This window comes from Rhopalosiphum padi, chromosome 2 (assembly GCF_020882245.1).
Source record: "Rhopalosiphum padi isolate XX-2018 chromosome 2, ASM2088224v1, whole genome shotgun sequence".
Classification (NCBI taxonomy): Eukaryota; Metazoa; Arthropoda; class Insecta; order Hemiptera; family Aphididae; genus Rhopalosiphum; species Rhopalosiphum padi.
The window spans coordinates 86,009,195-86,032,971 of NC_083598.1; the positions used below are offsets into that span (position 1 = coordinate 86,009,195).

Genomic DNA, 23,777 nt, shown 5'->3' on the forward strand with positions numbered 1-23,777 from the left:
TATTAACTTTTGTTCGTGTTGAGTTAAATCATAAGCACTAAAATATTATGAAAATAATGCTATTATACATGAAACATTTTTTCCTAATCTATTGGAAATTGAAACCATTAATTATAAATAATTATACTATTATGTACTTATTAATTATTATACTAGTGTTTTGATCCAATGTTCTCGATAAAAATAATATTCCATTGATTATTTTAAATTTAAATAATCAATGAATTATTATTATCATTACATAAATTTTATTTTAGATTATAAGACTGTACTATTTATCAACAGAAAATATTTTATGTTAATATTTAATTTTAAATAGGTATTTCAAAAATACTTATTTTACTTCATTTTAGCTAGGACCTAGTTGTCTCTAGGCATATTAACATTTAGACTAAGAGCAAATATTATGTGCAGTCATGTCGATAACGACTCACAAGTACGCAAATGGCTATTAGTGTGTAATATTAAAGAGAAGTCATTGAACTAGAGGTATAAACGATCTAAAGGAAGAATGTTCATGACTTATGAAGAGGCTTATAAATCTGTGTTCTTACTATATCGATTCATAGCATATATATTATATATATACTCCAATCTCTTACATTAAGTATATATGCGTAGTATGTCATCATGATTGTCATCATCAGTAAATGTTATCTTTTAATTGATAACTAAAGTTTAGTCGGAAGGTTCAAAGTTCGAACTCATTAAAATTAATTCAATTGGAAGAGGAGTTATGACTGATATATATTCATTTTAAGATACACTGGAAAAGTGAGAACACATATTGGTACTGTCAGTACTGACAATATTTGGGATTATAGATAAGGTTTAGAATAATTTTATAAATGTTATTTATTTGAAATGGAAACACAAATCAGCATTATGAAGCTTATAAAGTATTCAATTTGGGATTGGGAAGCATGAATTGGACTTTGAACTTATACACGAATTTAACGATTGTGTAATTAACTAACAACTCGTGAACGTACAATAATTGATTAAAATATATTAGTGATCAATAAATCAACTACTGAATAGTGAATCCTATGACTTTAGAATGCTATAGTATCTATATATTTACATTAAGTTATTATTTAATTATTCGCTGTATTATGAAACACAAACGCAGCTAAATATATACAATAATATGTATTACATAAACACGCACGTATATGGTGTATCAATTATGGTTAAAATGTCCGTGTTTCGTAATTATACTTTCGCCGTATTTTTTTTTTGTTTATTAGAAAACGAATACTTACAAATTACAATTTGCATAAAATTAATGTACAGTATTAAATAGATAGATACAAAAAAAAGGACTTGAGTTAAGGAGTTGCCATCCAAACATTACTTCAAATATTAAGGAATAGAATAGGTATAAAATTGATAACATGTAGGAAACGCGGAATCCGTGAGGTCTTACAACGTTATTGAAAGATTTTGTATTTAAATGGTTATAGCTAACATCGTGATTCTTTTGTCAAGGTTGATTTAGTTATTGTGGTAACTATTTGTTAAAAAATCATATTATTCTTAAGTTAATTGCATGCCTGGTTCGGGTACCATACTATAATTTGGTACTGGTCATTTGGCGTAATTAAGAATTTGTCTGGGGAAGGGGGGATAAAGGATTTTTTAATAGAAAACTGTAAACTTTATCTCACTTCCAAAAAAAAAAAAATCATAGTAATAAATAATCTTAAACTTTATTAAGAACACTATATTTTTTATAATATTATAGTTGGATGTTGGATTACTATTAAATTATAAATATAACAAAATATTAATAAAATAAGGCTCTGGGAGGGTCTATCCTCTTTAATTACGCCTCTGGTACTGGTTGGTGCTAGTAGGAAAAACACGCATAGGAAACTTGCTTGCATTTATTTTAACTCTTCAAAGACTACCGCTTTGATGGAAAAAACTAGTGCCTCTATTGGCTTTATTCTATAAAAATACTCAGTTTTCCGGAAATGCCCTTTTTAACAGTTGTAAACCAACAGAAAGACTCTCTGGATATTAAGGTGTTATTGAAACACATTACCTTCATTCCCCTGTTTAAGCTCTAGTTGAATACTTGTATATAGCTCCTTTAGGCGAGTTTGAATTGACTCCCGAGACTCAAATTAGGTTGAAATTAGACTTAATTGAGTTATTGTATCAGTATCATCAGCAAATGTAGCCAAAATAGCATAATATAACTATAAGTAGCTGTGTGGGGCGAAATGTAGTTGTAGTCTTTTACCTTTTTACATAAAGAAAAACGCAACATGATTGTGTTTCATGTATATAGATGATGTCTTTTTAACAATATTCTATGTTGATATAAATTACGTATATAGGGATATATATATTTTTTTATATATTAATATTTATAAAATAATTTTCAAAAAATCAAACTTTTCACTTTTGTTGTCAGTCCTAAGTCTGTAACACCTATATATTTCAAGAGACGCTAAAACATAATTGTACACCAAGTTTATCTGTTACAAACTTACAAATAATATTATTATATTATTATTATTTTTATTAAATTAATACAATCATATTGATAATATAATATATAACCTTATTCCTTTATTTAGGCTCGGAGAAAGTATATACATGGACATTTTACCTATATATACTATATACTAGGTAAGTATTAAGTACTGTAAACTGAGTTGATATTAAGGATATATATTAGAATTAGATTATTCATTTTGCACGGCTCTTAAGCATACCTACTCATCAAAGCCCAATGCAGTTAGTTGGCATTCAAACTGTAGTAAGGTACACAGTCACACACAGTCAGGCCCAGATTAATAAAATCGTAGGCCCTAGACAAGGCCGTAACTGGTGGTAGGAGGGTTCAGGGGTCCGGACCCCCGACAACTTTTTAAAAATAGAAATATTTTAGTTGTAAAAAAAGGTTATTGACTATAAATTTTCAGTATTTATATTTAAAAAAAATGTTGGACCCCCAAAATTATTTTTCAGTTAAAGCCTTGGCTCTACGAACAGCGTCTCTAATTCCTATTATGCGTTATTTTACGAATTATTTTACACTAATTTAAATATTTATTTATCCCTCGTAGTTAAGTATAAAACGAAAATTGTGACAAAAAAAAAAAAAAAAAAAATATAGTAACCACACATTTTATTTTTGAAGGACCCAAAACTGTTCATAGGCACTGCAGTGCCTATAGTGCCTATAGCGCTAATTCGAACCTACACACTCGCACAGATACGGTTTCGATTTTGGTGAACAGACTCGATTTTGCGTCTCCTCTCATCTCTCCGACAGTTTTTTACTCGATCACGTCACTGATCGCATACGCAATATGCACGGGGTGAGTAGTATGTTCGCGGTATATAGTATTAAATGCACATCGTCTCGTCGATCGCGCGCATTATAATTACGATCGCAACGAGTGCTTGCACAAAATATTATATATTTTATCACCGACGCAGCAGCAGCTGCAGCGGTCCGCGAGTCTACCGGAAGCCGCGGCGAGTCGGTCCGTTTACCGAGGTTCGGACGCGCGCGAGACGGCGGCCGAGTGGGGTCATTGGTACCCGCCGGGCTCCGTGTGTGGGCACGATCCGCGATCGGGACGCGCACACCAGTTTTATAGATTAAGAAAAAAAAAATGTTTGTGTATACGATGATTACGACAACGGCGGAATACAATAATAATAATAATAATAATAATAATAATCGAGATGATATATATTACTCTAATGAGACGAAATGTACGATAAATAGATGTAAATTGATTGCGTCGGTGCGCGCACACATACGGTTTTTCGTGTCGACCGCGCGCCGGCGATTTTTATTTTTCACATTGGCGCGGACCGCCGAACCGATTGCACGTGTCGCCTCGCGCGCTTTACTATACCGCAACGCCGCCGTCGCTGCCGCCGCATACGCGCGCACTTTCGTCCCGCATAGGTCCACCGCTGCCGCTTGTCCCGCTGCAGCAAGCGCGGCACGCGTGCCATCACATCTGTTTCACGGCGTGTGTGTTTGCGCGTCGCCGCCTCATGCACGGCCCGAGTGCCGCCGTGGCCTGCGCGCTGCTGTTGCTGGCCTGCGCGGCGCTGCTGCCGGTGGCCGACGCGGCCGCTCCGGGGGCCCGCCGTCACGATAGACGCGTCCGTCCCGGGTCGACGGTGGCCGTGGACAGGGCCACCGGCAACGCCGCGGACGCCGCCACCAACGCCGCCGCGACGGACGCCGACGACTACGACGCATACGACGAAGAGTACGAGGACACCGGAGATTCACAAAAGCGGCCGGCACCGCCACCGCCACCGCCGCCGCCGACGACGACGACGATGAGACCGTCCCAGTCAGTCGTTCCCGACCGCCGTACGATACTCATATTTTCGTCGTATAATTATATATACATAATAATATAACAAATATTTAAATAAATGTCACGGTCGTTCCCCGAAACGGCAAAAAATCACGACGTTTTCCGTTTAAAACATTTTTTATTATTATTTATGGACGGATATAGCCGTACGGAGTGCAATATCCAAAAAATCGTCTTATGATTTCCAAAAAATATAATATATTATTTACAGTGCGAGAGAATGAGAGATTATTATTTTGATCTCCTGTATAATTTAAAAAAAAAGTGACTTTGTGGCTTGATGATGTCTCGAAATAGAGTGCCCGTGACATATTATATAGGTACTACACATCACATGTGCTTTACACAGTAAAGACGGTATGTCTACGGCAGTAGCGGTGAAATAACCCGACGGGCACTACAGGTTTCCACGAAATTTCAGGAATATTTAAAAATGCTTTCAGTGTTCTGTGAACGTAGGATGCAACCAATATTATAATTTCCTTTCCCATTAAATATTAAATAAGATTGATAACATAACAAAGCGAGAAAGTTTTCGATTTTTATCAATGACATAATATTTATTCTAACATAAACATTTAAATTGTCATTAGAAAAAAATCGTTATTAATGCTAAAAATAGATCAACGTTTTATACACCCATTTAATATTGTACATTGAAGTGAAACATCTTATTCTAAATTTAGTAATTTTAAACTTAAAATCTACTATTTTAGACTATCGTATAATAGATATCATTATAACTACTTACTAAAATAAAAATATTTGAACTAATTTGCATATTTAAAAAAAATCAAAAAAACCGTTACTATATAAAATTACGATCATTAGATTACAATAATAAACATATGCAATGTTCACTGTATAGTTTGTTTATTAAATATTGTGTAAAATTATCAACGATATGACAGTTATAACAATAAAATATAATGCATCTATAATTTATATTATACATTTAAAAAATTATTATTGTTTTTTGTTTAAAATTGATGGATAGAATTAGATAACAGAAAAAAGATTTTCCTGTTTTTTTAAATTTTCCTCGATAAAATCTTTTATTTGAATTAAAATATTACCTAATTTTAATATTTATAAAATAATTAGTATTTATTGAATCGTTTATTATGTATTTTCTTGAATAATACCTCCTAATATTTAATGAATAATAGGAAAAACAATTTAGGAAATAATTAGCTTGGTAGAATTTTAATATCGTGTATTAAAATAACGTTATTTTAGGCGAATCAATGAACAAATCTTCGTTGGACTCATATCCCAAAACTTCATTACCACCTATACAGCCAGCTTACGATAGTCAACCCACAGAACCTGATCAAGAAGAGCAGTATTCGGATTGGAGTATAACGACTCAACGATCTGATCAAGAATCAGGAAGACCAATTGATCCAACAGAAACACCAGACAACTCTCAAGAAAGACCAATAGATACACCGGAAGAACCTTTAGAAAGGTCGGAAAACCCGTCAGAAAGACAAGAAGAATTTACAGAAAGAACAGGAGAAACTACAGAAGGACACGAGGAAATAACTGAAAGGCTAGAAGAAGCCACAGAAAGGCCAGATGAACCAGTTGAAAGGCCAGGTGAACCAGTTGAAAGGCCAAATGAACCAGTTGAAAGGCCAGATGAACCTGTCGAAAGGCCAGAAGAGCCAATCGAAGTACCAGAAGAACCCGTTGAAAGGCCAGAAGAGCCAATGAAAGTACCAAAAGAACCCGTTGAAATACCAGAAGAACGCACTGAAATACTTGAAAAACAAGCTGAAAATCCTGAAAACCCCACCCTAAAATTAGAAAAACCTGCAGAAATACCCGAAGAATCTCAAAGATTTGATTTCACTGAAATGCCGTATACAACTAGACAACCAGAATATAGTACAATAATTAGGAAACCATATATTTCACCACGACCTGTTGAAGAATTTACTAGTGAACCACCATTTAAACAACCAATGAAAATTACACCATATAGGTCGTTATCAAATAAAACCGTCATGAACAAAAAACAAGAATTTATCAAAGAATCTCATATTTCCATAGATAGTAATTTCCAACAAGTATCAAGTAAGTTCAATAAAACAACTATAATCTATATAAACGTATAAGTATATTATTTTACACTCTTATTTCTTATGTATAGCTACAATGATACCACCGTTCTATTCAGTTCCAGTTATTCGAGTAAGTACCTACCTTCGTGATATAATATAAAAGTGCTATACTTACTAAAAATATAAATAGCCCATCCACTGCTTTAGGTTTTACAAATATTAAAACGAAATAAGTGGTTTAAGGCGATGATTAAAAAATTTAATATGTTTTACATTATAACAATCAATTAGTTACATTTTTGCGTTGTTAATTTAAAATGCATACTCGTTTTTTATAACTAATTTCATTACGAAACGAGCAAATACAATCTAATTATATTCGTATGATATAATTGTGTAGGGAGAACCAGGTCTTCAAGGCGAACCAGGAAAACCCGGACAATACGGTGAACGAGGTGTCCCGGGTGCACCGGGAGTTCCAGGTTAATAATTAATATATATAACATTCCTAATATTTATCATTAATTTACAATTTATTTTCATGTTAAAATCATTTTATGTATGTTAGTTAATTATAATATAAAAGAATACCTTAAACTAAAAGTAAACATATGTTAAAGGTATGCCCGGACTTCCCGGACCTATTCCGGATGTTAGTACATATTATCAGCAATTAGCTCAAGTTCACGGAAATCAAGATAAAGGTCCTATCAATAGTGGTTATCCACCTGAAGCATTTCACACTATGCAAGCACAAGTTGGTCCGGTTGGAATGAGAGGATCTCCCGGTCCTCCAGGACCTCCTGGACCCCAAGGTTTCCAAGTATGTAGTTTTTAGTTTTTAATTTTATTATAATATTCATAAAAAACGTATTTCAAATTTTCTTATTTAAAAAATTATTTATATTTTATAAGGGATCTCGTGGAGAAACTGGTGATATTGGTGCTCCAGGCCCTGCTGGCCCAGTTGGGCCTAGAGGTATTCCTGGACTACCCGGTAGGGATGTAAGTGTATAATGTTTATTTACCGAGTACATACTCAATTTATAATAAAAATATATTTTATTAAAATTGAAAATATTTAAAGATATTTAATATTATTATTATATGTTATGATTTTTTACATTATAAAAGTCTTAAAATAGTATATATAAATGTAATTATTATCTTAGGGCGAGCGAGGCCATGATGCAGAACCAGGACAACCAGGCACTATTGGTCCTGCTGGACCTAGAGGTTTACCTGGAATGCCAGGTATACCAGGAATGAAGGTATTTGAAACACACACTCATTTATATACATCAATCATTAATGTATTACTTATAATATTTTATTAAATTCAATTTTTATTAAAATTTATTTTTTATTTTATCTTTTTACTACCTTTATAAAGAAACTTCTTTAACCGTACCCTGGAAACCTACCTTTACTTAAATTATTATTTGAATATATTTACTCAATCATCTATATACGTATAATGGAAATATTTAATATATTCACAGGGAAATATATAAGTATATTATCTTTATATAATAATTTAAAAATAATTATGAAATCGAGAGTAAAAGAACTGTACACTTGTTATATTTTTAATTTATAGGGTCATATTGGTTACCCCGGTGTCGATGGAGCAAAAGGCGAACAAGGTAACATACGAGTATATGAGTATCTTAAAACTATTGTTCGTGCTATAATTGCTGTTTTTCAGGAGATTTTATATTTACCTACAACATACATTACTATTGTTACTACATTAGTTTATATGAAAATGCTATTATATGCGTATACCATATAGCCATATAGGTGTGCTATATTGCTTTAATATCATAATAACATCCAAATATACAATGATATTATACGAGTATATTTATACTATTATTAATATATAGTCATTTAATTATAATATAATTTGTCTATTGTTTATAATATACATACATATATATATAATGACTTGTTGAACCAAGATACTTAATTTAAAATAGCTTATGTGTCCTTTTATGTAATAAACATTATCAAATTCCAAAGTATTATAAAAATACTTTTTTTACTGAAATTAAAATTAAAATTATATCCATTTTAAAAAGTTTAAGTAGAGTGCAATGAGTGCATATTACGTATGATATCATAAAACTTACATATTTTAAGATGATAAATAATAATATCTGTTACGAGTATATTCCGTTATAAACAAAAATAATATTTACTTTTGGTTGTACTCTTGTTTAAATATATTTGGTAATTTTGTTTGTAATTAATATTGCAGGATCAACTGGTGAAAAAGGATCCATAGGGTCTCCTGGTCAACCCGGCATTACTGGATCAGTAGTAAGTATTATAATCTAAATCTAATACTTAGGTTTATAGATATTAAGAACCAAAAATATAGATAACATGTATTTAGGTAACTAATAATCCATACATTTGTTAGATATTTAATAACAATAAATTATTTTCATTTAAGATCAACAATTTAAACTATTGTTAATAGAACCTATAGAACATAGGGGTACAATTTAATTCATAAAAATTGTATAATGTAAACAATAGTAGCCATAGGCTTTTCGTAAGGTGGTGCATAAAAAATATTTTGATAGGTATGTAACGTGTTAATAAACACAATTTTTTATGCACATACAAAAAATAATGTGCATAGATTTTTTTTTAAATTTTTAAAATGATAAATTAATAATAAATTGAGAAAAACATTATAACATGCAATATGGTGTATTGTTTTGACAATTATCGCTATGGCGTGGCATAATAAAATTAAATCTGGTGCATAAATTTACTGTGATCCGGAATACCACGTGTCATACGCCTTATCGACCACTTGTCCGTGTATGTAAATAATATTATAGACTATAGTACGACTAATCGGTAGGTGCACAATAAATTTGTGTTCCACGAAAGTATAGTTTGTCTACGTCAAAGTTACAAAAACTTTTTCTTTTTTAATTTTGAGTTTTGAAAATTTTGATTTTCATCGTCATTGATACCTCGTTAACTATATATATAAAATTTAAATTCAATGGACAATGATAAATAATTTCATCCATATCTTCACAAAATGATTCTGAGTTAGCTTTGTGCTTTATTAAATACTAAGGATATTTTTCATTACACTATACTATGTAGGTAGTCATTATTCTACCATTTTATCGGTACCTAATTTATTTTACTATTATAGAAATATAGATGGTTGAAACTTATTGTTAAAATGTTGTGTGTCAAACACAAAAAAAAAAACACTCACATTATTGTAAAACCATTAAGCAGTAATTAATACATTACATTCATATTTTGTTGTAGGGTCCTATTGGCGCACGAGGAGAAAGAGGCAGAGAAGGACCTCCTGGACCACCAGGCATTCGAGGTTTGCTTACATATATATAAATATAATATAATTAATAAATAAAATAAAATTATTTTTACAATATGTATGATGTTCTAATACAAATAATATAAGGAAAAATGTTTTAAATGATTTTTTTCAAGACATTCTGCATTATAAAATAATGGCGAATGCTATTATTTTAGTAAAACAAATATATTTCCACAGCAGTTCAATACGTTAAATATCTTAAATATTTTTTACTATTATTCAATGTAATTTTTATAACAATTATTAAAATCATTTTTATATTGATTATAAATATTATTAAATTCAGATTTTTACTAATCATGTACCTTATTAAAATATATATTAATCGAATGATATTAATATTGCATACAAATTTATAAATAAATATATATAAAATAGTAATGAAGATAATACACACACTAAATGTATTTATTATATCACCAATCTCAATGAAATAAATGTTTATATTATGTATACAATGGTAAATTATAATTTATATGAGTATTGCATTTAAAAATTTAGGTGCTGATGGTTTACCCGGGGCTATTGGTCCTCCAGGAAATATTGGTAAAGCTGGTCCACCAGGATTTCCGGGTTCGGTATGTCATTATATTTTTATTACAATAAATATTTTCATATTAACTGTCACAAATATTATATATACCTATTATTTTTAAATGATCTAATATTTTTATCATATTTTATTTTATACTTTTATATTTCTATAAATAGAATATGTTAAGTATTATTAAACATTTTTAAAAGTTAAAAATGGACTTATATTTTGAATTTAATGATTGTTAACTATAGGTTGGTGCAAAAGGAGATATAGGATTACCAGGACCGAAGGTATGTTCATGGTTGAATTTTTATTTAAATTAAAATTATTATTATTATAATTATAAAAATTAAACAATAATTATAATAATAATAATACCTACAATAATTAATATTACTGTTATCAACATAAAACTAATTAAAAAGTATATGTCTTCTAATTATTACAGGGCGGTTTCGGTTTGCAAGGACCAAGAGGTGAATCTGGAAAATCTGGCGAATCAGGCGAACCAGGTATGTAAACAATTAAATATTTATTTTTTATTGTCATACCTAATATGTAAATTGTAAAATGAAATGATTAAAAAAATTATACAAATAATAAACTTAAAATAAATTGATTAATATAAAATAAAATATGTAGGTATCCCGGGAACACCAGGAAAAGATGGTAATCCAGGAGAAAAGGGCAGTCCAGGTATTATACATTATTATTTAGATAAAGTATCAAAATTAGTAATACGTATTTTGCATATTTAAAAAAAAACTTAAATTGGTAAACATTATGTTTTATTAAAAACAAATTTTAATATTAGTTTTTAATAAATTAAGTTTATTAAGTTAAAAGTAATATAGTTCAATACAAACTTAATTTTGGAAAATATATATTTTAGGAGCTAGTGGGCCCATTGGTCCATCTGGTTTGCCAGGACCTCGAGGCGCTCCAGGAGAACCGGGTAGTGTTGGACCACCTGGTATAAAAGGAGCTGACGTAAGTTCAGTAATCTAATTACTCAAAAACACCTCTTAAATTTTTTCTTTATTATTAATAAATGTATTAAAAATAGAAAATTAATTTAAAAAAAATTATTATTACTTATTATATTACTTATTTTTCTTCAAAGGGGTTAAATGGCGAGCGCGGTTATAAAGGAGAAGCAGGAATAAAGGGTGAAACTGGTAAGATACATTATCGTTTAGTATTGTAATTAAATTCTTCAAGCTTATATATTTTAATATAACGATTACATAACTGTTTTTATTAAACAATAAAATTTAAAATAATATATTTCAATTAATCTATGATTAGGAGCTCCTGGCCCAAGAGGATTACCTGGTATTGATGGGCCGGAAGGTAAACGAGGCAGAAAAGGTACATTATATAAATATTTTTAAATTAAAATTATAGTAATAAATATATGTTATTTTAATAAATTAAGAAGTTTATTTTTAATTTTAGAACTCTTCAGATATTCGTAATATATTTATGAAAATAGTATTTTATTTTGTTTAGGTTCTGAAGGACCTCGTGGATTAACCGGAATTCAAGGCGAGCGTGGTTTACCAGGTAATTTAAAAACTAAACTAACTAAATTTTATTATTCTACAAAAATTTATTTCTACCTATTGTAAATGTGTACCTATATATTTTATTTTTAGGTGAACGTGGATTACCTGGTCCAGATGGATTGCCAGGCACCAAAGGTATTGACTTAGATTTTATAAGATACTATAATATTAACTAATATTAAATGATAATACCAATATTATACTATACTTATGTATACATTATTTTTTATATAATGTCACTATGTCAGCATTATACAATATTTTTATAATTAGTAAAAGCTTTGACCCAAGTAAAAACAATTTACTGTTAATAATTTTTAGGATCAATGGGCGATCGAGGATCAGAAGGGCCTCCTGGTCCAAAAGGTATTTATCGGTTATAGGATTTCTATGAATAAAAAAGTTCAAAACAATTGTACATTTTGTAGGTGCTGTTGGTGATACTGGAAGACCGGGCATGACAGGTTTGAAGTCTTATAATTTATTACTATTTATAAATACATCTAAAATAACTAACATATATTAAATACAATTATACTTAGGTCTTCAAGGTTTGAGTGGATCCATAGGTAAACCAGGGCCTCCAGGAAAGTCTGGACCACCAGGTGAACGGGGTATACCTGGTGCAGATGGGAAGGTAAAACTTTTATTATTATAAATAACTAGGTACTGATATCCAATATGTAATAATGTATAAATACATATAAATTATAAAAATGTATGTTATCTTAAATTGTAATATACTAATAGATATTTACAAAATTGATATACCATGTAATGATTGATTTAATAAATTAAAATATTGTATTAATAGGTCGGAGAACCAGGATCACCAGGTCTACAAGGTTTACCAGGACCAATAGGTCCACCAGGTGATAAAGGTTTAACTGTAAGTATTCATATTTCATAAACATTGTTTAAAAATTGTTATTGTCAAAATTATAAATTCTGACATTGATAGATAATCCATTAATATAATATTATACTGAGAACGTTGGTAATTAAATTTATTGAAAACATTTATTTATAAATTGTACATAATCAAGACAATAAAGGCAAAAAACGAATAACTGGTCAATTACAAAAAATATTATTATTATTTAAATGTTTTTAAAATTACTGCCATTTGATAAATCAGCTAACTAATAATATTAATACCTATGAAAAACAATCGGAGTTATCAAACATTATACTTACGACTTACCTATTTTTAATAATATCTTAATACACTCATTAACGTTAATAAGTATATTACAATATATATACAAAGTGATTTTTCATTTTTTAAAGAGTTATATTTTCATTGTAAATTATTAATATATTATTTGAAAATATTAAATTTACACATAATATATTAACACATATCGACACAACAATCTTATTATTTAAAAATAAAAAATAAAATTTTTCCAAAAACGTATAGAAATTATTTAAAACTGTGTTAGGTTATGTTATAAAATTGGTTTCAAGAAACAAATAAAGTTTATTTTAAAAGAATCAATACGGCTTGTATGTATGTTTTATAAAGCTTATAGTAAATCGTATACGAAACAATATATAACATATACATTTAATTAATTATATAAATACATTATAATAATTCATAGAAATAACTAATTGTATTACAACAGGGAGAACCAGGAGCAGCTGGTGAAATCGGACCTCCAGGAGCACCAGGTTTGTGTAAATTTATTTGTATAATAAACTATGAAAATTGAGTTAAACAATATTATGTCCTAAACCTTAATAACAACATTTTTTTATTTTCATAATTTTAATTTGTACCCAATACAGTAATACCTATACATACATACCGTTAAACACCAATACCGCAATGTAGCTAAAATGCCTATTCTTAGCGCCGTCTAATGGATTTTAATAATCATATTTCATAATATAATACCGTTGTCAGATAACTTGGTGAACCATTATAATTTCTTGTAGTGTCAATGAGTTATTGGTTTATTAAGCTCGATAATTGCCCATCAACTGATAACTGATATAAAAACAAACACTTGTACATGATCAAGAATATTTATTAAAAATAATAAATATGTTATCACGCGTGCTTTAAAATTTATGTCGTAGTAGTTAATAATGCATTGACCGTGTTAGATACATACATCATACTTATATGATTACTTTGTTAAGTTTTGGTGCGTCGAAAAATCATTAAACGTTGGCTGTATTATTTTTATATTACACAGTATAAACTCTAATCCGTAGGAAACAATATTTAATCACACGAATATAATTAAACATAATATATGCAGTTGGAAAGTTGGAATAAAATTTCTACAATTATATGATAAAAAATACGTCGTTGGATCAATTATATTATGCAGCTAGTTAAAAATAAAATTGTATTATACAAATCCATTTTATTTTAAAGGACCCAGAGGTGATTCAGGAAAAGAAGGACCTCCAGGCAATGCTGGTTAGTATTGTACCATAATTTTACTAAGTTATGTATAGGCTATAAACTCTAAAAAATACATATAGATACGTAGTTTTATTCTTAATAGTACATAATTTTTATTTTATTTTTAAATAAGCAATAAGGTTTATTAGATAATATAATTATTCAACTTAGCCATTATTATTAATTACGAGTAAGTATAATATTCATATTACATATTTTAACTTTTTTTTTTTAATTTTATACATACCATTATGATTTATGTTATATTATTACTTAAATGTATGATATAATACATACTTGTTGTTTTAAGGTATACCTGGTAAGCCAGGGTTGGACGGGGAAAGAGGAGCAGTTGGTCCACCCGGATCCATTGGTTCACAAGTTAGTACTACTTAAAATACTTAAAATTTAAATCAATAATGTCCATAACATATTCAATATTGAAGTTATAAATTTATTTGATTTAGGGTGTACCGGGAGTACCTGGTAATCCTGGTCAACCTGGTAAAGACGGCGAACAAGGTAAATTGTTTGAATATTTAATTTTATTTCGAATTTAATAATAAACTAGAATGTATACAATTCATACATATTAAGTGAATAACACATACAATGCTAGTATGCTACAATATTTTCACCATTTGATAATGATCTCCGAACATTCCATTTGATGTCAGTTACTCGTTAGTATTCGGATAACCTTTTATCAATATTTACGATATGTTCTGAAAGTTACTCCTAACTATCTTCTTAATGTAAATTTTATTCACAGAAACAATTTCATAACAATAATAATTCACTATTTATTACAAAAATTACAATATACAATATTTAATTTAGAACACAGCTACTATAGGGAATTCCAAGTTGGGTGATCTTGTAAAAATTTCTCAACTTCTTCCACCCAATCGAACTGTAGTGTTGTCGGATCTGGCTCTAAGGCCACTGGTCCATACGTTTTTTCGGTTCTGGCTTGTACCGGCATAGTTACCAGTAGGTCCAAAACCCCTGAAGCGTCCGGGTCCAAAATCGGCACAAGCGGCATGGCTAACTAGCATTTCTGCTCGTTAGCCAATTGCCGCTTGGCCTTTTTCTTCTCCTTTAGCTTCAGGAGATTTTTCCGTACCCGTGCCTGCTGCGCTTCCGTCCGGATTTTCACCACTGGTGATGGTTCGGAAGATTCCGATGTAGGATCCGAGTTCATATTAGGCACATCAAGATGTTGGTCATGTTGTCCCAGCTCCTGTGATCGCTGGAAGTCCACCGACCTATCTGCCCAACCCCTACGATATATGGCTGCCCACACCGGGTTTTGCAGTATTAGGTCGGTGGACATCCGATCCACCTGATCTTCTTCTATTTGCGGCGGTTTGGCATCGCCTCCTTGGAATGTTGTGTCTAGAAAGGACAGTTAGTAGGTACAATATAATTATATGCTGAGGGCAGAAACTTCAGTGGTGTGTTTACAGGGTAGGCCGACTAGGCCCGGGCCTACCCAATTTTTATTTGACTGTTTGGTTCCATGTGATAGGAACAATCTTCACTAATAATTTTATGCACACTTACACATTACAGAACAAAACTGGCCTACCCAATTATTTTGTGCTGGACACACCACTGATAAACTTACATAATATGTTAAAAATATGTTTGCATTACTTTATAAACCATTACATTTTTTTATAAACTATTCGAATTAATCTCCAATATGACTAATATTCTTTGATAAATTATTTACCTGCAGATATTTTACTGTATTTTTCATCGCCGCTGGATGAGGTATTGTTCATACTCCATATTTTCTTTATGAATGGCAATGCAAAAAAACCCAACGTGAGCATATCTGATTTTTATACGAAAGCTAGGTTTAGAAAAGTATACGATATGTTTTGAAGCAAATGTAGTAATGTCGAATGATAATACATATAATATTATGGAATAGGTTATATATTTTTGTCAACAATATTTGCCTAGCTACTTATAAACAACACGTACGATGTCAATAATTAATGGCCAGTAGTTTTGTGGGTAATGCGTGATGACAGCCAGATAATATTTTTATTATATAAAATATAATATATTAGGTACGTTTGTTTTATATAAGGGCGGAAATATAGGGCAATTGTAGGCTCTACAAGATAGATTAGGTATTATTCAATAATGCAAAATAAAGGAATATATTAAGTATACAACTATTACAAAATGCTTACGACATTAAATATATAAATATATAGCTATCCTACCCGGTGTTGCCTGGGTAAAAGTCATCTCAGGTTAGGTACGACTGTTATCGGCGTTTTGGCGGTGTGTACGGCAGCGGCCCATATCTGGCCGCCCAAACTTCCACTCCCATGTCATCGCCGACTCCGACGTTGAGGGCAACGCCGTGCGGGTACGGTGTTATAATATTTACCATCCCCTATTTCAACCTCTTACAACGCTTTTTTAGTATTACAAAGTAGCCTATGTCCTGTATCAGTGTCTAAACTAGCTATGTACCAAATTTCATTTAAATCGGTTCAGTAGTTTCGGAGCCTATTCAATACAAACAAGCAATCAAATCTTACCTCTTTATATAATATTATTATAGATTATTTTTTTTTTGTATTTTTTATATAGGTCAACAAGGACCAGCAGGAAAGCCAGGTGAACCAGGAACTAGAGGCGAACGTGGATTTCCCGGTTAGTAAATGATATTTATAATGATAATTCTAAAAATATTTGCTTAGCTATATAGATATACTGTTTACTTGCATCAGTGGTGGTCAAACGGAGGGGGGATGAGGGGATAGATCCACCCATGACTTTTTTTCTTTAATATTGATAACAATTACATTTATGTATATTGTTCTATAATGTTAATGTATTACATTTTGTTTGAATTTTTCTCAAAATAACGCTTATGAGCGTATATTATTATTATCTAGATTCTATTCATTCTAGGAACAAGGCTGTTATTATTATTAATATTTACTATTTAGTAATTAGTTGCTCATACAAAATATACGGGAATTACCCAGCTCGGTGATCGTGAATATTCAATTACAACACACTCCTCCCTTGACCGGTACATTTGCTATGATCTACATCAACTGACTTGCATTATATTTTTGTGTTAATAATAATTAAATTAATAAAATAATGTTTGAATGTGTACTTAATAATAAAAATAAGTAGTGATTATTTTTTTATGTTATAATATTTCGATATAATTTATTACCAAAATGTGATAAAAATATGTTTTAGGTGAGAGAGGACCTATCGGTCATCCAGGACTACAAGGAGTTAAAGGAGAACCAGGAGTAGCTGGTCCGGATGGGCCAACTGTAAGTCTTTATTTAAAAACGTATCTACTTAATACCAAATATGAACAATATAATAGGTATAATAAGCTATTTAAATTTAATTATCATATTTTATACATTAAAGGGACTGCAAGGAATTAAAGGTGACAAAGGACATTCAGGATCGCCAGGATTAATGGTAAATTTAAATACATTTGTTATTTTCAAGATATATAAGACACAAATATATTTTACATAATATATATTTAGGGTTTACCTGGATTGAGAGGTGATCAAGGACCATCTGGTTTGAAGGGGGAACGAGGTGTGTAATTTATTTTAACTTTTTTATTTTAATACTGTATATAAACTTTACCTAAGTCCTAAAATTGTTTATCTATTATTTTAGGTTCTACTGGAGCGCAAGGACCATCAGGATCACCAGGTAAATTTTTTAATGTCTAGTATTACAATAATTAATAGATTTAAGTAATGCAGAGTAAACAATATTTGTTCGGAAATATTACTCATTATTTATTAAGTAAAATTTACAAATTTGGCATACATCTAATAACTTCTATAAAGAAATAATTTAATAATTTCTACATTATTCCACAATACGTATCATAATATATTATGTTATAATTATTTAATTTGTCTCAGTTAAATTATATTTGGTTTTTAAATTAAAATGTAACAACTACATATCATACATATATAGCAATTAATAACTAACAACTTACAAATTAATTAATGAAGGTCTTGCTGGAGAAAGAGGGCCTCAAGGATTTGTTGGTCCAATTGGTCCACCTGGTGAACCAGCTGAACGAGGTGAGCCCGGATCTACAGGACCTCCAGGAGAGCCCGGCGCACCAGGTTGGTGTTACATGAATCAAAATGATAAATTATGAAATAGTTGTTATTAAAAAATTTGAAAATTTTTTATCCTCGTCGAATACTTTTTCAGGTACACCTGGCGAGAGAGGGCCATTTGGACCTCAAGGTGTTCAAGGTTTCCCTGGATCACCAGGATCAGTAGGTATGGGTATATTATAACATATAAAAATAAACAATTATTAAAAAATTAAAAATACATTATTTTAAAATACTACACAGGTATGCCAGGTCTAAAAGGTGATAGAGGAGACACAGGTTAGTATCGTGGTTAATTGTAAATACAAATCATAACTACAATTTTATTCAGTGTTTAAAAGATATATTGAATACAGGAATGAAAGGCGAGCAAGGAAATCCCGGACCAATTGGAAAAATGGGAGAACCTGGTCTTACCGGTGCCATGGGTTTAATTGGTCCAAAAGGTAATAGTTTCAATTAAATAAGAACATACAATGTTTTTTAAAACTTCTCTATTTATTTCATTTTAGACGTATAATTGTACATAATATAATATTATAATCGTAGGTTTTTTATTATTTTTATTATATTTATTTGCAGGTCATTTTAGCTTTCTAGCATTGAAATACTTTAATAAACTATAATAGACTATAATAGTAAATAAAAATGGTATACATGTTCTATCCAATTTGTACATAATTTTTTTAATGAAGTAGAAATCCTATTGATTTATGATATTCACTATCGACACATACACATATATTTATATGAGTAACAAAAAACTATTTTCTTTACAAAGCCCACTTAACATCTACTTACTTCATAAAAATAATTGACATTATACGGATACGACTTTTAAGAATACATAAAAATATAATTTTCCCAATCTATGATTATTTAAATTTGTTTTAAATTTTAGGTAGTCGCGGAGATCAAGGTATTAAAGGTGATATAGGGTTAATGGGAATACCAGGCAGAGTTGGAGAACGAGGACCATTGGTAAAAATAATTATCCATCTATAAATTGATATGTTCTTTATTTACAAATTTATCAATATCATACATAGATTAAATTATTATTACATTAATTATTTTAGGGATATCCTGGGCCAACTGGACCCCCAGGACCACCAGGTATATCATCGAAATGTAGCATAATATAATAAATATAAAGATTGTTAAACTCCTTATAAAGAAAAAAACACATACCTATTATATATTATTTTCTATATAGGTTTGATTGGAGCAAAAGGATGGCAAGGTGAACCGGGTAAACAGGGTACGCCAGGAAATGTTGGGGCACCAGGTTTACGTGGATTAGATGGTAATATGCGAATTCAACTAATAATTAATAAACGTACTAAAAATATTAATAAAATTGATAATAATAGTACACATTTTATAATTATTTATCAACTATACTTAATCTATTAAAATAAATACATATTATTAATGTTAAACTCAATAATTGTAGGCCCTAAAGGTGAAACTGGTGCAGATGGAGCTCCAGGACCCACAGGACCAATTGGTCCCCAAGGAGCCATAGGAGAAAGGTAAATAAAGTATATTTATTATTTATTTATTTTAATTTATTTAAAATTTAATTATTTATATTTGTTTTATATTTTTTATTTCATATAAAATTTATCTTTTACAAAGTTCAAAAAAACAAAATTAGTTTTGAGCATAACCTTTTAAATTTGTTTTAACATATTTGTATTATATTATTTCAGGGGATTAACAGGAGTTCCAGGCAGTCAAGGACCAATAGGAATGCGAGGAACACAAGGACTACCAGTAAGTACAATAATTATGTTTTGTTGTCCTGCTCCGTAGATGAAAAAATTTAAACTGTACTTATTTAAAATTTCTTTTAAAATATATTTTAATATTATTATTTTTATTTAATACTTAAAAAAAATTTAAATTTACATTATTATAATATCGCAGTTATCTAGATTACCAAAATTATATTTATATATTATATTATATAATTTTAATTTCAATTTTTTAATACAAATATAGAACAGTTAGGTTTATAATTTTATAAATACATAAATATATTTTCTATTAATTTATGTATGATGAAATTTAAAAGTAATAATAATATATAAATGTATACTTTAATATTCATTCATCGTGTTATCACCTACCAATTATCACCATATATTTTTTATTATTTTTTACAAATGTATTTCAATTTATTAAAAGGGCGAAAAGGGATCTCCAGGAAAACCAGGATCAGATGGTTCACAGGTATTATATCTACTAAATAAATTTGAATTTGAATTAACAAATTGTATAATATTATTTAGGGTGTTCAAGGTTTAGCCGGTCCTCCAGGTCCACCGGGACCTCAAGGTTTGTAATTTATAAACTTTTTATTTAATACTTATATCAATAAAATAGTACCTATGTTATTTATTGTCATTATAACTAAAATTTGTACCTAATTACTTTATATACTTTGTAGGTGAAAGAGGTCAAGATGGAGCAACTGGTTTACATGGAGCGCCAGGAATCAGTGGAAGACCAGGAGACAAAGGTTAGGATCTTAATTAATTTTGGTCTTATAATTAGAAATAGGAAATTTATTACTTTAAAATCAACTTGACATGGTCAAAAAACTCAAAAAAAAAAAACAACTTCATATTATATATCATACAAAATATTTATAATTTTCTTAGTTATTTATTTATCAAACAAATTAATTTCTGTGTAAAATGAATACTATTTCAGGTCCACCTGGATCACCTGGTAATCTAGGTAGTCCAGGATCACCAGGAATGATTGTAAGTTATATATTATTATTTATTATTAAAAAATATATACAAGAATTTATTTACCAATTATAATAATATAAAAATATAGGGTCCACAAGGATTACCTGGTCCAATCGGAAACCCAGGCGAACGAGGTTTACGTGGTGAAAATGGTCCACAAGGTGTAGAAGGACCTCCCGTAAGTTAAAGTTGTTAATTTAGTTAGTTTCTACATCCACAAATGTAAGATCTTATTGTGGTATGCTTTAATTGTAGGGCCAAAGAGGTAAAGCAGGACCTCCTGGAATTCAAGGAGAAAAGGGAGATAAAGGAGAAATAGGTCCCGAAGGAATGAAAGGTAATGTATTATAAGTTATAACATTAGAATACTATATGTTACACATAGTATCAACAGTACTGGTATCAACTAATGTATTTCTAAAACAATATATTCAAGACATTCGCTTATCATCATTGTACACACTTAAATAATATATTTTGCTTAGAGTATATAGATAATGTATTATGATTCATGATTTATAATGTATACAGGTCATAAGGGCTTAATGGGCTTACAAGGACTACCAGGTGCCCCAGGAGCTGATGGTCAAAAGGGTAAGATTTTTAACAAATAAACATTATTCAAAAAACAGTCATAGCTAGATCAGCATTGTTGTATATAATATTATAATTTAAAACAAAACATATTGTATTAATAATTTATTAGGTAATATTGGGTATCCTGGACCTCCTGGACCTGTTGGTGAACCAGGATCAAAAGGTAATAATAGCTATATTTTTTTTTTATGAGTATTAGAATAATAAAATAATTCGTAATTTTTATTAGGACCTCCGGGACAAGATGGAAATCCTGGGTTACCAGGCTTAGCGGGACAACCTGGCCCTAGAGGTTAGTACATCATTGTTGTAAGGTTTTTAAATTTAAAAAAAAATAAATCATGATAAATATTTAAGGACTAACTGGTGAACGAGGTTCTGATGGAATGCCAGGAGCACCTGGTTTGCCTGGACCGCCTGGACCTCCAGGTGAAGCATTGGCTTATGATATGGCTGCGCTTACGGCATTATTAACACAAGGACATAGCAAGGTAAAATTTAAATAAATTATTTTTAAAAAGATAAACATTTAATTGGAATAGGGACCGAATGATGGTACGCATCAAGATCAACCCGATGAAATGACAGAAACGGAGAGACGCGAATTAATATTCAAAGCATATAACAAATTGAAAACGTCATTTGAGAAGTTTAAGAAACCAAACGGCGAAAAAGATAGCCCAGCTAAAACATGTAAAGATTTATATGCAGCTTATCCTGATCTTGAAAGCGGTAGGAAAATGTTTTAAATAATTTTGATACGATTGATAAAATACAAACGCTTTCAGGAGAATATTGGGTGGATCCTAATGAAGGAGATGTCCGTGACGCGGTACTCGTACGATGTGATCGCATTACAAAGAGTACATGTGTAAAACCTCAACCAGATCATATAGGTCCAATAGATTATGCAAATAGAAATCCTCAATCAGAAATTTGGTTATCTGAGTTTGGATATACTGGACAGGTTGTAAATAGTGTAAAAAAATTTACTCAAATCTAATTGAATATTTTCTTCTAGATATCATATAAAGCAGATAGCAATCAAATCACATTTTTACAATTATTATCAGAATCGGCTACTCAAAATTTAACATATCACTGTAAAAAATCAATTGGTTATTTTGATGCGGAAACGAAATCATACAAAAAAGGATTGAAATTGGTTGGATTTAATGATGCCGATATTACTCCAAGAGGGAATCCAAAAATGAAATACTCTGCTATTGAAGATGAATGCAAAGTAATTATATATATATATATAGTATATCTTTTGTAAATAATAGTAACACTAAACCCCTTCTATAACTAATATTTCATAATTTTTGTTTTTGCAGACTCGGTCAGATGAATGGAAAAAAACTACAATTTCATATACAACTGATCGCCCATCTCGCCTACCGATCGTAGATGTTGTTCTGCGAGACTTTAATGAAATTGGTCAAAGTTTTAGTATACATTTGAGTTCAGTGTGTTTTGTATAAATAAAAAATAAAACGATAAATTGGTCAGATTTCTTTAAATATTTTGAACATCAAACTAATTAACACAATATTTTTTATTAAATTAATATTAAAAAATAAAATTAATTTAGAACAAAAATAGTTAGGTAGGTAAGTAAAAACAATATAAAACTAAAATGGTAGAAGTTTAAAATGTGATGTCTAGGGGTAATATTTAGACAATTTGAGCCTTCATAATAAATTTTTATTTTTACTCAAAAGCTTTTAGGACAATGGCAGCGCTAGGATTTTTTCTAGGTAGAGCCACAAAAAATGAGTATATTATTATGTCTAAGGTTAGGCCAGTGGTAGGGCCATGGCCTTACCTAGCACCGCTACTGTTTTAGGTTTCTGTTTTACATTTATTGCTCATGAATCATGACTAACAATTTACAGACATATATGTCGTA

The 23,777-nt window shown here is 30.1% G+C and overlaps 2 protein-coding genes across 2 annotated transcripts; one reads left to right on the forward strand and one right to left on the reverse strand.

Moving 5' to 3' along the window:
* The first annotated feature begins 3,815 nt into the window (after positions 1 to 3,815).
* Positions 3,816 to 23,369, forward strand: LOC132921711 (collagen alpha-1(I) chain-like). The gene is made up of 55 exons (XM_060984880.1): positions 3,816 to 4,360; positions 5,607 to 6,449; positions 6,526 to 6,566; positions 6,837 to 6,918; positions 7,057 to 7,259; positions 7,352 to 7,441; positions 7,609 to 7,707; positions 8,037 to 8,082; positions 8,700 to 8,761; positions 9,746 to 9,809; positions 10,320 to 10,396; positions 10,608 to 10,646; positions 10,805 to 10,868; positions 10,999 to 11,052; positions 11,249 to 11,346; positions 11,480 to 11,534; positions 11,665 to 11,727; positions 11,869 to 11,922; positions 12,015 to 12,059; positions 12,246 to 12,290; positions 12,353 to 12,388; positions 12,467 to 12,561; positions 12,739 to 12,813; positions 13,556 to 13,601; positions 14,317 to 14,361; positions 14,657 to 14,727; positions 14,814 to 14,868; positions 16,966 to 17,028; positions 17,593 to 17,672; positions 17,776 to 17,829; positions 17,901 to 17,955; positions 18,040 to 18,075; positions 18,390 to 18,506; positions 18,598 to 18,669; positions 18,747 to 18,782; positions 18,860 to 18,949; positions 19,405 to 19,484; positions 19,583 to 19,619; positions 19,720 to 19,809; positions 19,960 to 20,038; positions 20,219 to 20,282; positions 20,697 to 20,741; positions 20,801 to 20,846; positions 20,959 to 21,030; positions 21,225 to 21,277; positions 21,357 to 21,446; positions 21,524 to 21,605; positions 21,800 to 21,862; positions 21,975 to 22,028; positions 22,095 to 22,157; positions 22,223 to 22,356; positions 22,408 to 22,597; positions 22,654 to 22,832; positions 22,887 to 23,108; positions 23,203 to 23,369. The coding sequence occupies exons 1-55, from the start codon at positions 4,033 to 4,035 to the stop codon at positions 23,347 to 23,349; spliced, it is 5,268 nt and encodes a 1,755-aa protein (XP_060840863.1). The 5' UTR covers positions 3,816 to 4,032; the 3' UTR covers positions 23,350 to 23,369.
* On the reverse strand, positions 15,125 to 17,288 carry LOC132921714 (uncharacterized). Its single transcript, XM_060984885.1, has 2 exons — positions 16,085 to 17,288; positions 15,125 to 15,744 (listed from the first exon to the last, which is right to left on the reverse strand). The coding sequence occupies exons 1-2, from the start codon at positions 16,185 to 16,187 to the stop codon at positions 15,398 to 15,400; spliced, it is 450 nt and encodes a 149-aa protein (XP_060840868.1). The 5' UTR covers positions 16,188 to 17,288; the 3' UTR covers positions 15,125 to 15,397.
* Positions 23,370 to 23,777: the final 408 nt, after the last annotated feature.